General features: G+C 36.2%; 1 protein-coding gene across 2 annotated transcripts in view; it reads left to right on the forward strand.

Annotated features, from left to right (window-relative positions):
* The window catches only part of LOC107752548 (cytosolic carboxypeptidase 1), a 34,237-nt gene that overhangs the window by 3,857 nt on the left and 15,459 nt on the right, over positions 1–14,921 (forward strand). Inside the window, exons 4-15 of one of the 2 annotated variants that reach the window (XM_016568546.1) lie at positions 5,451–5,518; positions 5,604–5,667; positions 7,219–7,365; positions 7,484–7,642; positions 7,749–7,842; positions 7,988–8,025; positions 9,287–9,495; positions 9,583–9,760; positions 9,937–10,037; positions 12,213–12,332; positions 12,491–12,981; positions 14,255–14,338. In XM_016568546.1, coding sequence (XP_016424032.1) covers positions 5,451–5,518; positions 5,604–5,667; positions 7,219–7,365; positions 7,484–7,642; positions 7,749–7,842; positions 7,988–8,025; positions 9,287–9,495; positions 9,583–9,760; positions 9,937–10,037; positions 12,213–12,332; positions 12,491–12,981; positions 14,255–14,338 — 1,753 coding nt within the window. The remainder of the gene's footprint in view (positions 1–5,450; positions 5,519–5,603; positions 5,668–7,218; positions 7,366–7,483; positions 7,643–7,748; positions 7,843–7,987; positions 8,026–9,286; positions 9,496–9,582; positions 9,761–9,936; positions 10,038–12,212; positions 12,333–12,490; positions 12,982–14,254; positions 14,339–14,921) is intronic. The other variant, XM_016568547.1, reaches the window with a different exon arrangement.

The following is a 14,921-nucleotide window of genomic DNA, read 5'->3' on the forward strand; positions in this document are numbered from 1 at the left end:
TTATATACACACACACACACACACACACACACACACACACACACTTACTATCTAAATGGGGACATTCTACAGACCTCTATTGTTTCTATATATTTTTATATACGGTTAACTAGCTGTATTGTTTTTATACTATATTTACAAATACTATAACCTAACCCTAACAGTACACTTTCAGCATTTTTTTTTCGCGTCTCTTGCAGCGTCTCATGCATGAAACGGCTTTCTAAAAACACTGCGCTCAAGTTAAAAGAAGTTCACTCCCATCTTCTTGCATGTTTTACCTATTCCACTGCCCACGTCGCATCTTTGTCAACACAAAAGCGCATTCTGTGTGAATGGTGCTTAGCCTATATTTATGGTCCTTCACTGAGCGCGTCACACGTGAGCGGTTAATCACGTGCACCGACATGCGGCTGGATCGTTCTTTTCTCTTTACTGTTGTCACCGGCATATTGTCAGCGTCTAATTCTAACATTTGGTAATATTTCTATTCAAAATCGCAATTCCTCGATTTCTACAAAATAAAATTGTGGCAAAACAATAAATTCGAATTAATCGATAAAATCGGGAAAATCGCCCAGCCCTAACATCAATCTTGCAGCTGATCTAGACATGTGGTGCTGGGGGAGGTGGAGGGTTTCTGATAGCGCCCTGCAAGACCAGTTTACAGCAAACATTGAATCAGACTATTAAAGGGGTCATGACATGTTTTTATTATTATTATTAGTATTATTATTATTATTATTATTATTTTATGTATTAAGCATACAAAGACCTCTTCTATGTCAAAAGATCTAGGGGAAATTTGGTTTCTCATGTCCTGACCCCTTTAAATGTTGAGCAAGCAATCTCAGGCCAGCCAGCTTATACCACGTAGTATATTATGTGATTGTTAGTAGAATGCATGTAAAGAACCTATGAGTCAAGAAAACTCTCTAATTGTTTCTGTTGGAATGGCTGTGGTGTTCTCTGTTCAGGCCCTCATCCAGAATCAAATCACTGAGGGTGCTTCTGAAATTAGGGTTCTCTAACCTTAATGCACATCTATTTTGACATATATTTTTGTGCCGTCCACTGCTATGGCGCAAAGAGCGCTATAAACACTAAAAAGCTATCACTCATCTTAGTTCATCGTGATCTCACAAAGTTCCGTTATAATCAATGAATATCTCTACACTGTATGATAAGTCTTCTGCACTTTGTAAAAATGAGATGATTCGCGAGCGTGCAGAACTCAACACTGGACAAAACTCTGGCGTTTCAAGCGATGCGTGGATTCTAACATAAATGCCTCTGATTGGCCATCAAGAAATCATTTATGTCTGTGAAATCAAGATATCATATATGTCTGAAACAGATATGTCCCAATGTTGCAAAAACACATTTTAAAGAGAAACCAGAGCAGAGCGCAAACGCAAATATACGCATATATAATATGCTATTATTACAGCTTCAGCCGAGGGTGCTCTTGATTTTGTTTGAGCACCCCATAGGACCGGGCCAGTACAGTTGTGCCAAAAATCAACTGCTTCGACACAGTTATCAGGTTAACTGACTCGTAATGTGTGCAATGGCTCATCATAACCTCCCGAGTGTCCGAACTCACACAGTGTATGCCCGTCTTAAATGAATCAACTGGTTTGAATGAATTGTTTGAACGGATGAGTCAAAGAATCACTCATTAAGATAGGGTTGGGCTGCCATCTACTGGCGTTTTTAAACAGGTCTAAACCAACCGTGGTGCAGCACAAAAACACACTTTATTAAAAATTTATAATCATTCTATTTGGGTGCTGTTGTCAGCCAGTATTAATATCTGATTAATTTGATTAATTGTAGTGAATACAAATAATTCAATTAAAATTTAGTATTGATTAAAATTTCTCGATTGGATCATCGAAAAAGCATCTTAAAGGTAGGGTAGGCGATTTCAAAGAGGCTAGCAATAGCAAGCTAACTCTGAAAGCATAAGATCCCACCCTCTCTGCAAATCACTCTCCAAAGCCACGCCTCCTCCAAAACACATGACCGCACACCGGCAGAGCAGAGGCTAACCAGCGACACGATGAGAGACGACATTGGTGGAGGATTGAATACAACGCTGTCAAATTAACTCATGTCTCATTCACCGGCGAGAAAACATTACAGTACAAAGCGCATAATATTACAATAATAACTTCTTCCATTCTCGCTCGGTCTGCAGTAGAGTAACAGAACACTGATGATAACGGATCATGTGTGAAAGAGGTTTGCAAATACATACGTTGACAGGCAGGTAGGACAGCCTATCGGACCGAGGAATATGATTGGACGAACATTTTATAGTCCTACACCTTCCACAGATGATATAAATACAAGTACATTTAGACCACTTCACTTAGTGATTGCTTTCGGGATGTGAAGAGACTTTCAACCAGCATAACAAAAAAATTTTTTTAACCAAATCACCCTGCCTTTAAAGGAAGGCCCCGAGATGCAGAGGAGATATTTTAATGTGACAGCTCTGGGATATCCAGCATTGGTTTGTTCTTCCCCCTGACCCCCGCTGCCCGTAACCATACACCGCATATATCTCCACTGTCTGCACAGTGACCCCCACACGATACTGTCAGCAAGTGTTCCCACGTCTCCCAGTGGTCACCTCTCTCTCTCTCTCTCTCTCTCTCTCTCTCTGTCTAACCATTCAGTTCCCCTTCACATTCTCGGCCATATCCTCTCAGGCTCATGACTGTCATTGATCTGCTGTGGGCTTTGAAGGCGTGTGTGTTTTGACTGACAGCACCTGGGTAGTGCATGGGAGGGCTCTGCTTCTGTGTGAAATATGACTACACTGGTGTAGAATTTCCCCAGTGTTATGGATGAAGCGCTGGAGTGCGTACAAGTTATGAGAAGAGGCATAAGAGTGGGTTGGATATGTGTTGAGAATAAAGATGGACTACAGAAGCCATGCCAGAAGGAAGACCGGCGGTTTGTGTCGGCCCTCGTGCAGCCCCGGTACGATCAGAGCAGGACACGCTCACACGACTAAATGCATCATTCATTATGTTTAGCTGCTAACTAAGTGTAGCAGCTCCTACGATAAATCAAATTTTAATATGTCAGTTTTATTATATACTGTATAGCAAATCCCAACTGGTTGATTGTTTATATCATCTTCATCATATGTAATCTATTCTAAAATTAAAATGAGACATTTTAGTATTTTAAACATTAACATCATGGTTTTGTCTGTAATGTGTATTGTAAAAATGAATTTTATAGTAATAGTAATATTCATTTTAATTTCAGCTTTAGTCAGTTGCAGTTTTATCAATAAAGTTTGAACATTTAGTATTAATGAAACAGATGAACTGCAACAAATTTTTCACATGCAACTAAATAAATCTGTACATATCTCTTTAGTAAATGTATATCAACTTTGTCATGTAATACATTATTTAAATTAATAAATATGTCGAATTTCAGTATAATAGTAATAATTATAAGTTTCATTTTAGCTAATTTTAATTAATTTTTTTTTTATTAATAACTAAAAAAAAATATGAATAACATTTATTTTTTCAGTACAATTCTAAAGCAGATAAAGAAAGCAAAACAGTACTTCAGGTTGCATAAATGTTTAAATTTTAATTAATTTATGAACTCGGGGCAATTAAATGAATTAAAGATCAAAAAAAGAAAAGTTTCGTATGAAATTTCTTAGCATGTTCTTGCCATTTAGTTGGGGCTGGTCTTGTTAGTCTATACTTGGCTCCGTTTTGAAATGCGTTCAGGTTTTTTCTGATCTCTGCGGTTACTCTGTGTCCATTGGAGAGTTGAGAGTGATTGAAAGCATGCGCTGCCTCAGCCTGATGTGTACTGTCCAGCCTTCTGCCGTAAGAGGGATCTTGGCATGCATGACTCAAGCACACTCGATGATATTTAACGCCAGCCAAACTTCTTACTCTTCACGAGGTGTTGATTATAGAAGTTCCAGCGCAGGGTTATAATGTTCTTGACTGCTTTATTTCTTGTGATGTTTCTCAAGTTGTTTTTTAACGTGACTGTGTGGTCTTTAGTCTGTCACTAAAGACATGTTGAGTTTACAGATGCTTCTATCGTACTTTGTGCTCTATTTTTAGGACCTGTCAACATACGTCAATATTTTTGTCAAAGGTTTAGCCTAGAGCTCTCTCTCGCGCTCTCTCTCTCTCTCTCTCAATTTTGTAATAATTGAATTACAAAAAAATTTAATTCAGTGTAACAATAGTTTATATGCCAAAAAAATCTTGTCAGGCATATTTAGAACAAGAATCATTAAAAGACTCTATTTAAGGATCACAGTGCAGGCCCCCAAAAACTAATTGTCATTTTACCAATGTTTCCAATATCCTTCAAACCACTAGGTTTTACCCTTTTGTCAACAAGAAGTTTTAATAATTTAAAATATAAAATTCAGTATGAGCACTTTTTCTTTTATATATTTTAATAAGTACAGGTCAGAATATGTTTACATAAATATATCTGTTACGCTGAATGAATATGGAGCATTATTTCACCCATATTTTGACATTTTATTTTCACAAAAGTTATTTAAAAATAAAAAAATAGACACTTTAGTTGCATTTAATATGCTTTCTATGTATATAAAATCACTTATGTAAATAAAATTTGATGCAAAAACCAAAATGGGACGTCTCACCTTTTGAAAAAAAATAAATGCAGTAAAAATAGTAATATTGTGAAATATTACAATTTAAAATCACTGTTTTCCATTTGAATAAGTTTTAAAATGTAATGTATTTCTGATCCTAATATAATATATCTAATTCTAATATGCTGATTTGCTGCTCAAGAAATATTTATTATTAGTAGTAGTAGTAGTAGTAATGTTGAAAAAAGTTGTTCTGCTTCATATTTATATAGAAACTGCTTTAAAAAAAGATAAATGTCTTTACTGTCACTTTTTATCAATTTAATGAACCCCCGTAATTAAAGTATCCATTTTGTTCAGGAGATCTAAGCATATAATTATTTTTTATATTTTATTTAGGCCTCCATATAGTCTGAATTAGGCTACTAATAGGCTACCGATAATGCAAAATTATGATTCAGCTGTTACTGAGGCAGATCCACACACACACACACACACACACACACAGACACACCGTTATTATTCTTTAGTTTGGGTTAAACAAATCAATTTTGCTTGGTTGGAATAGCAGCTACGCTAATTAAACATGACTTGTTCCTATACTTTGATGTATAGGGGCCCAGTTGTGGTACTCAACAATAATATGAGAAATCAATAAAGCCATCAAATAATCAGTTATGAGAAAATATGGATAAACAGATCTATAATCATCATAGATTATGCCCCTTTATTGTTGGAATGGGTTTTTGATTATTGTAATTGAAACACCAGTTGAATCATGGGTGGTGTGTTAAGAGTATGTTTGGTCATGTTTCAGAGAAGACCCGTAAGGAGGTGACGTCTAAAGGCTCTGGCGGGATGGAGGTCATTCTGTCGTCTCTGGAGGTACTGATGACTTTAATCACATCCGTTTCATCGCAGCTCAAGTTGAAGTGCTTTTCAGCTGCTAATCCACTTGTTTTTTCTCCAGAATACACAGGATTTGCAGACCACTCTCAATATCCTCGCTATCTTGAATGAACTGTTGACTGTGGGTGAGTTTCAGTGTTGTTATTGTTCACTAAAACTGTTATAATTTGTTTTTGTTCATTGAAATAAAGCTGAAAAAATAGAATTAAATCAAATATTGTTCACGCTATATTTTAAGGTCCAATTCTCACTATTAACAAACCATTAATGATGACTTTTGCTTCAATAAACTCCTAATTAATGAATGTGCTTTAAGTATAATAAACAGCCAATATGTTAGTAATAGGCATGCTAATAAGCAACTAGTTAATAGTGAGAATTGGTCCCTATGCTAAAGTGTTAATATTAATATTAGATTCCAAACTTAACCCTGTAAAGCATCCTGTATCATTTGATACCCAAATTTCTAAGGCCTCTTACCATCATGATCAAATAACCTTAACCTGTTGTACACAATTTACACCATTAACTTTTATATTGGTAGTAATATTTTAAAATAAACACTTAAGAATTAGTGCTGAAAAGGCGTGGACAGTTATTTTTGCGCATGACCTTATTGAATATGCATTTGTAGTTGTTTCCCTTTCAGACGCAAAATTTATAGATTAGGAGAGTATTAAGATGAATCATGCAATGCGATTTACTAACGTTTGCGCTCGTCAAATTACTGGTATTTGCGCCATTATGTAACGCTCCAAAAAAGCATGTCTTAAAGCAGACGCTAATTTGCGCTTCTCTTGGTCAATTGTGTTGGTCATTATGGAAATGATCTGGCTGCGTCTGTGTTCTTTAATTTGCACATTGTCAGTAAATCACCAGCTGAAATTTCCACTCCTATTAGTGCTTTTTTGGAATTGCGCTCTCACGCCAATTTGCCCTGTTTAGTAAATCTGGCCCAACTGATAGTTATGCATGTATGTACAGTAAATAGTCTGCTATACTGTTATAAAGATCTCATTAATTTACATTACAAGCTTTCAGAATTTCTTACTTTTTGGTCATATAAATATCAGCATCTGCACCAAACTGTATATTTTGCTCAGTTTGGGCCTCTGAATAAAACTGAAGTGTTTTTTTAACCACCTCGAGTCTGAGCTCTGTATTTTTACTATATGTGACCCTGGACCACAAAACCAGTCATTATCCTAATGATTTTTGGCATACAAGAAAAATAAATAATTTTGACCCATACAATGTATTTTTGGCTATTGCTGCAAATATACCCCAGCGACTTAAGACTGGTTTTGTGCTCCAGGGTCACATATCATACTATATGAGCCATAAACGCCTGATGTACTAAATATGATACTCAACAAAAACACATTTATTTGTTTGTTTGGTTTTTGTTTGTTTGTATTTTGTCTAAAGGTTCAAAACACTTTTCCATTTAAAAAAAATGTGAATTTTTAATTAGATTATTTCATATGTCAAGCTTTACAGGGTTAAACTTAAAAAAGTTAAAAACTAAAACTGAAATAAAGAAAGAAATGAAAGCTGAATAGAAATATAAAAATAATATAAATTACATAAAATACAAAAACTTTAAATAAAATTCAAATTCAAATGAAATGTGAAAATCTGAAAGCAGGCGTGATCTTGCTGCTGTGTTTGTTTAGGTGGTGGCCGCAGGACCGGGGTGTTTGTGTCTAAAGGAGGAACAGCTGTTCTGCTGCATCTGCTGGTGAGCTCCAGCAAAGACCCTCCGGCCAATGAGGAACTAATGCTTCACATTCACTCTCTACTGGGCAAAGTCGGCCTCAAAGGTACGAGGACACCAGAACTACACTTGATTTAGTTTTGCCAAACACTAGATTTGGTACAATCCAAACATTTTCTTGTGAATATAGATTTATCTTTTTGAATCTGTGGACAAATGAACAGTTCCCAGTGACATCACTTCCTCTTCAGACAGGAAGTTTGGCGTAAAAGCGCGTCTGAACGGGGCTCTGAATGTGACTCTGAATCTAGTGAAGCATAATCTGCAGAACTACAAGCTGTTGCTGCCGTGCCTTCAGGTGCTTCGGGTCTACTCAAGCAACTGTACGTTCACTCACTTTATGTGCTCTGTAGTGCATTTACGATAAGGATTACGTTTCTTTAGTGCATCACTACAGCGAGGCGTTAGTGAAATTGTCTTTTCTTGTAGTGGTAAATGCAGTGTCGCTGGGAAAGAGTGGCGCTTTGGAGATCATGTTCGAAATCATCGGACCCTTCAGCAAAAAGAGCACCACTCTGCTGAAGTATGTCATGTGTGTTCATGTTTACCAGATCTGAGAAACATATAATTGTTACAAGAATGGTACCGGTCACCAAATATATTGTTTTGTTCTTTTTCTTTATTTGTTTGATTGATTCGATTAATTCATTTGGTCTTTTCCAAAACAGGGTGGCCTTGGACACACTGGCGGCATTACTGAAGTCTGGTAAGATGCCTGCTTGGATGATTCTCACACAGCCTGTCAAGAACATGTTAATATGATACAAAGATACAAAGAAAGACATAAAAATATAAATTGTTATTTAAATTGTATGGTGATGAAATCTGGGTAGTTTGTTGTACTACTTTTAATTTACGCACTGTTATATTTATTCCCATTGTTCTTATTGCAGTAATAAGAATAATGGGAATAACACACCCACACAAATGAAAAAAAAATAAAAAATCAATCATAAAGATACAATATGACAATGAAAATATACATGGAAATAGTGCTTAATTAGAATGAAAATAGTGTCTTAATGTCCATACAAATACAATTTAATATTGTTTTGCTATTGATTTTTGTAAATATTATTCCAATTATTATATTATTGGGCATATTTTTAACCCTTTATCTTCCTTATTTATTTCAAGAATTAAGAATTAATTACCTTTTTGTACAAAATTCATGAGTTATATATTTTATTTATTATAATATTATATAATATTTATTTATTTTACAATTTATTTATATTTATATTAAATATTACTGTTATATATTCTATATATGTTCGGGGTCAGTATTTAATATTTTTATTCGGCAAGAATACATTCAATTGATCAAAAATGACAGTAAAGGCTTTCACGTTGTAAAAGAACATTTCTATTTCAAATTATTTCCGTTCTTTTAAACATTCTATTCATCAAAAAATCCTGAAATAAAATGTGTCACGGTTTCCACAAAAATATGAAGCAGTACAACTGTTTCAAGATAATCAGAAATGTTTCTTCAGCAGCAAATCAGCATATCAGAATGATTTCTGAAGGATCATGTGACACTGAAGACTGGAGTAATGATGCTGAAAATTCAGCTTTATATCACATGAATAAATTACATTTTAAAATATGTTTAAATATAGAGCATAAACAAAAAAAAAACGTATCGACCCCCAGCATTTTTGAACGATACAGTATATACCAGGGTTCCTCAAATCTTGCCCTGGAGGGTCAATGCACTGCAGAGTTTAGCTCCAACCCTGATCAAACTCACCTACCTGTGATTTTCTAATGATCCTGAAGACATTGATTAGCATGCTCAGGTGTGTTTGATTAGGGTTAGAGCTAAACTCTGCAGGAAAGTGGATCTCGTGGGCCAGATTTGAGGATCCCTGGTATATACAGTATATATACAGCTAGTACAACACATGTTGTTGCAGCTCGGTTAGTGACGTCTATCACAGCTCTCTTGTGCGTGTGCTCTTCAGGAATGAATGCCCGTCGGGCAGTGGACAGAGGACACCTTCCCACGCTACTCGCAATCTACCAAGATTGGCACCGCAATGATACACGCCACCGCCATGTGGTCATCCGCAAGAGCATTCTGGGATGCATCAAAAACCTCACTAACATTAAGCTTGGCAGGAAGGCCTTCATAGACGCCAATGGGATGAGGATCCTTTATAACACATCCACTGTATGAAAGTGTTGGATAAAATTGTGTTTCATTTTTACTCTCATGGAAGTATACAGTATAAAGTGATATAACTGTGATGTGTTTCAGGAGTGCCTGTCTGTCCGTACGCTGGATCCACTGGTCAATACCTCCAGCCTAATTATGAGGAAGTGCTTTCCAAAGAACCGCCTACCACTGCCTACTATTAAAAGTGTCTTTCACCACCTGCTACCACACATACCAGCTGGTGGACCAGTGGCGCAGCTGTACAACCAGCCGCCTGGAGGTAAAACACACTTATTTATGTCTCCTTACAGAAGTAAAATTGGTTGCAAATTCTGTTTCATGTCCCCACTCACTTCTTTGTACGCAGTGTTAGAAACTGGTATTAAATGTTGGTTGTCAGTGATGTTTGACGTGAGTAGCGTCAGTGGTAACGGATCTCTGTGTCTTCGGTGTTAGTGGATGATGTAGTTGATGAGAGCGATGAGAATGAAGCCACGGAGGTCGACACAGAAAATGACACGGAATATGAGGAGGACGAAACCGGTCAAAAAACACAGGTATTATGATCTCATTAAACTTCACTAAAATTCTAGTGGTCAGCCGACCAACATCTATAGGACAGGATGACTGATGGCCAATATAATGATTTTATATTGGTGAATCTCAAAGGACATGTTTGAGTAATATCAGAACGTATATCAGAATGGCTGTGATTCGGCCGCAGGTAATCACAGCGTGCTGATATACAGCCGTATCACACGGCTACGAGTGTGATATTGTGTTTATACAACAGTTCGACGGCACAAGTGTGTAAATGCATAAGAAAAACAACAACGGATTGTCTTTTTAAAACCCTCTTTTGTGCAGAACTACTTCCTTCCGCCACAGATTCAAATCTCAGTTTGACAGTTTAACAGCTGAGCTCAAGATCCGTTACTAATTCGAAAACGTCACTTTTGAACTAGTAACGAAGGAACGTTGAGTTGCTTCATTGAAAGCTTGTTGTATCACTGTATTAAAAGCTCTCTGTATTATATGTAGAGTATTATGAGAGAGAGGTTGACTGAGCGAGTGTGATTACCTGCATCTGATCCAGCATTCATTCTTCAGCTCAATCTCATATTCACAATACAACATGAGTTTGAATGTGCGCTGAGGAAAGCGATATCTTTGTAATACTGTCCTTTCATCTGTTAAGGATGATTTCTGATGACAGCGCTGATCAGTGTGTTTGTTGGCTGCGTCTTACGAATTGTTGTAGAAAGTAAAAATAACTTCCTTGTTTACAACCCTGTTTTAGTCTCTTTCAATACAAAAGTCTTTACTGCTGACTCACTCATAAAAACAGTCTCTTGTCACCATTTAATGGCGGAATAATGTAACTAAAACTATTTTCAAATAGACGTTATCTTTATTAAGAAACCGCATATTTGAAGTTCTAACAAGTACATTCTCGCCTAAAAACTCTTAAAACTACATTCTGTGACACAAAAACAGTATTATTTATAAAATGGTAGTGGATTTGGGTGTCCGCCATGACACTTCCTGTGAGAAATACTGCAAGCGGAGTGATACAAACAGTGGAACGGTTGGAGTGCTGTTGTGATAATACAATTTGATAGCTTAATAATACATAATTTAAAAAATATTTTTATTTATCTTGTGGAGTGTATGTAACCATCTGTGAAGTAGCTCATTCATGAAATACTAAATAATAATATTACTATTATTAGCCTAATTTCATACTAAATGAAAAATAACAATTTTCATGATTCCTCTTATTTTAAAATTATTAAAAATAAATAAATATAAAATATGTATACATTTTCTCACCCCAATTTTGATTAATGATATATAATTTAATGATATAATTTTCTTTAAGCAACTTTTAGGCATTTTTTGTGAAGTACAGTACAAATACAGTGTATTAGTATTTATTAATATTTTGAATTAGCTTTTATTTTTATATGTTCTGTTTTCATGTTAATTTTAGTTGAAGTAAGTTAAAGTAATTAATTTGACTAATTAATTAAAAAACGTAGTTATTTTATTATGTGCCTTTTTCATTTTTATTAGTTTTTTTTAATATTCCAATTTATCTTACATTTATTTTTATTTCGGTTTTTAGTACTTCCAAGCCGGAAACGGTTATCGGCCGATTATAATAATTTTTAAATGACCAAATATCAGCCAGCTCATTGTTTGGAAGATATACCGGTCTGTTGCTAACTAATTCTTTAACCCAGATTTGATGAGACTGTTGGATCCTGAATGAAGAGACAGGGAGTCCGGGGTGGAGGTGAAGAGTCTTTTATTAATGTCGCTTACTAGTCAAGTGTCACATGAGAAGCGGCCCATGAGAAGAGGAGAAGTGGCCAAGAACACAGAAATCACAACTGCGTATATTTCCCTCTCTGCCTGCTCAAGCATTGGCATGCGTCCCAGTTCCCGGGTGCACCATGTACTTGTTTATCAGTTCTTATCAGAAACATAGGATGTAGTTCAGCCTTGCATATGAAACTATGACTCTATGTTGCACAGTATGAGAAGATTAAAGACTGAAAATATTAAAAGCATATGTTTCCACAGGATGGTGTTCTATCACACAGCATTTACACAATCCTATACAATGATCTGCTGTTTCTACTCATAGGCCTAAATGTGGTTCAGATTATTTGTAAGAGAGCAATCAAAAAACTGATTTTATAATTGATGTTTGTTATGCATTGCAGAATGATGATGACATAGAGACAGATATCAAAAAACTGCGGCCCATACAGGTGAATACACGTCCGTTCGATGAGCTCAGAGCCTACGAGTATTTCTGTCGGGAATTCAGCGAGAATTTTGAGGTGAGGACACTTCTGATTAAATGATAAGGCAATAAAAATGCCATTGATTGCAAAATAACAGACACAAAAATTCTTGTTCTAAATAATAGCTTAACTTTTGTAACGTGACTGTCCCTCTCTTAATCATCAAGGATGATCACTTTCTGTTTTGTTCTCAGGAGGATGACTTTGAAAGCCCCAGATCCATCAACCCTCCATCAAGCGTTAACTCAGAGCTTCATCGTCCCATCATCATTCCCACCACGCCGAGCTCCTTGGGGCCTCAAAACAGACATCCGCTGCGAGAGGACCTTCTGACACCCAAGTCGGATGAATCACCTCTGGAGCTGGACAGCATTTCCATATCAAAAAGGCCAGAGGGCACAGCGGACCCCGATCTGGTCTGTAGTTTGGGCCGTCTGGTTCTAGATGCTGGCGTGAATGGAGACTCTGTGGATGGGCCTCAGGAGGAGGGCGGGGAGCAAGCGGTGCTGGAAGTGCCAGACACTGCAGCACTGCTGCCGCTGCACGACCCTGACCTTTACTTAGAGATGGTGAAGAGCACCCGCTCAGTGCCCGCCTACACAGAAGTGGCTTACCCAGATTACTTTGGGCATGTGGCTCTCAACCTCCGCGAGCCCATTCTAGAGAGGGTTTATGGTGTGCAGAGGTACTACACAAATGGTTTACTACCTTTTTGCAGTGAAATACTGTACTTGAAATGTTAAAGGAATAGTTCACATAAAACTGAAAATTTGCTGAGAAATAACTCACCCTCAGGCCATCCAAGATGTAGATGAGTTTGTTTCTTCATCAGATTTGGAGAAATGTAGCATTGCATCACTTGCTCAGCAATGGATCCTCTGCAGTGAATGGGTGCCGTCAGAATAAGAGTCCAAACAGCTGATAAAAACATCACAATAATCCACAAGTAATCCACACCACTCCAGTCCATCAGTTAATGTCTTGTGAAGTGAAAAGCTGTGTGTTTTTGACTTCAAACCCTTACTTGTGGCTAAAATATGAGTCTTATCCATATCGCTGTCTTCAGTGGAAAAAGTAGTCTTATCTGAATCAGGAGAGAAATATGCTCCGATCAAGCACAAGCCAAAACGGTGCAAAACAGTTCTGAACAAATATGTCAGTGTATTTTGATGTAAAAGGACAACAGAGGATGGACTTTTCACTGGAGGAAGCGTTATTATGGATTATGGACTCATATTTCGCCTGCAGTGACAGTTTACAGTTAAACAAATATTAATGATTGATTAATTTATTTCTTAGAAGCATGCAGCTTTTCACTTCACAAGACATTAACTGATGGACTGGAGTGGTGTGGATTACTTGTGGATTACTGTGATGTTTTTATCAGCTGTTTGGACTCTCATTCTGACGGCACCCATTCACTGCAGAGGATCCATTGGTGAGCAAGTGATGCAATGCTACATTTCTCCAAATCTGATGAAGAAACAAACTCATCTACCGTACATCTTGACTGGTACAGGTATTCAGCTAATTCTAATTTTTGTCTTATTGTGTGAACTATTTATTCTTATTTAATAAAGTCTTATTTAAAGCAGTTCTATGCCATATTGCAAACCTGTGTTTTTTTGTTTTTGTCCCGTGGAACACAAAAGGAGATGTTCAGCAGAATGTTCACACTGCTCTTTTTCTATACAACAAAAGCCAGGGGTTGTCAAGTTTTAAAAAACACCATAAAAGCATCAAAGTTGTCCCCATCACTATATTCCCAATCTTCTGAAGAGTTTTGTGTGACGATCAGACCAAATGAAGTAAGTTATAGACCGCTCCTGGTTTGTATGGAAAAGAAGGTTTATCAGAATATCTCATTTTGTGCTCCATGGTTGAAAGTTAGTTGACAAAACGACAGAATTTTTTTATTTTTCAATGAACTATTCACTGAAGACATTCTTTTTCAACAGAACGAAGATTTTCCAGGACATTGAGAGGCTCATTCATTCCAGTGACATCCTCGATAAAGTCGTATATGACTTGGACAATCAGAGGTCAGTGTGCACAAGAGGAGTGTCTGAAACAGAAGTAAACTGTCCTGCTAGGATGAGCTAAACACATTCAAGTGGGCTTAGACATAACCAAGCAAATATTTAATTTAAAAAACTAACATTAGGGGTAGGCAAGTATTTTTATTGCAGTTTTCTAAAATATATAATTTTGTAACAACAACACATTTACATTACAACATTACACATTTTTTGTTATGGAAAACTGATTCAAAAATCAATATTAATCAAATAAAAGTAATGAAAGGTAGTTTATGAAATATAGGTACGATAATTTTTTTTAATGTAAGAATTTTAGATTTTTATAGTCATGTGAAACAAAATTATATTTAAAATTAATAATAATAAGTGTTGTAGTTTTTATTATTTTTATTTACATTTTTGTGTTTTTTATTTATTTATTTTTTACTATTTATTAACTTTTTTGTTTGGAATAAACACCCATTTGCTATCATGGAGCTGCATTTTGCACAATGTGAAATAATACTAATTAATCTCAGGTATATATCAGGCCAAACACTAACAGTTGACAGTAATGCCACTTTTCAGTTTTTTTTTTTTTTTTTTT

This window comes from Sinocyclocheilus rhinocerous, unplaced genomic scaffold (assembly GCF_001515625.1).
Source record: "Sinocyclocheilus rhinocerous isolate Xijiao unplaced genomic scaffold, SAMN03320098_v1.1 scaffold1102, whole genome shotgun sequence".
Lineage (NCBI taxonomy): Eukaryota > Metazoa > Chordata > Actinopteri > Cypriniformes > Cyprinidae > Sinocyclocheilus > Sinocyclocheilus rhinocerous.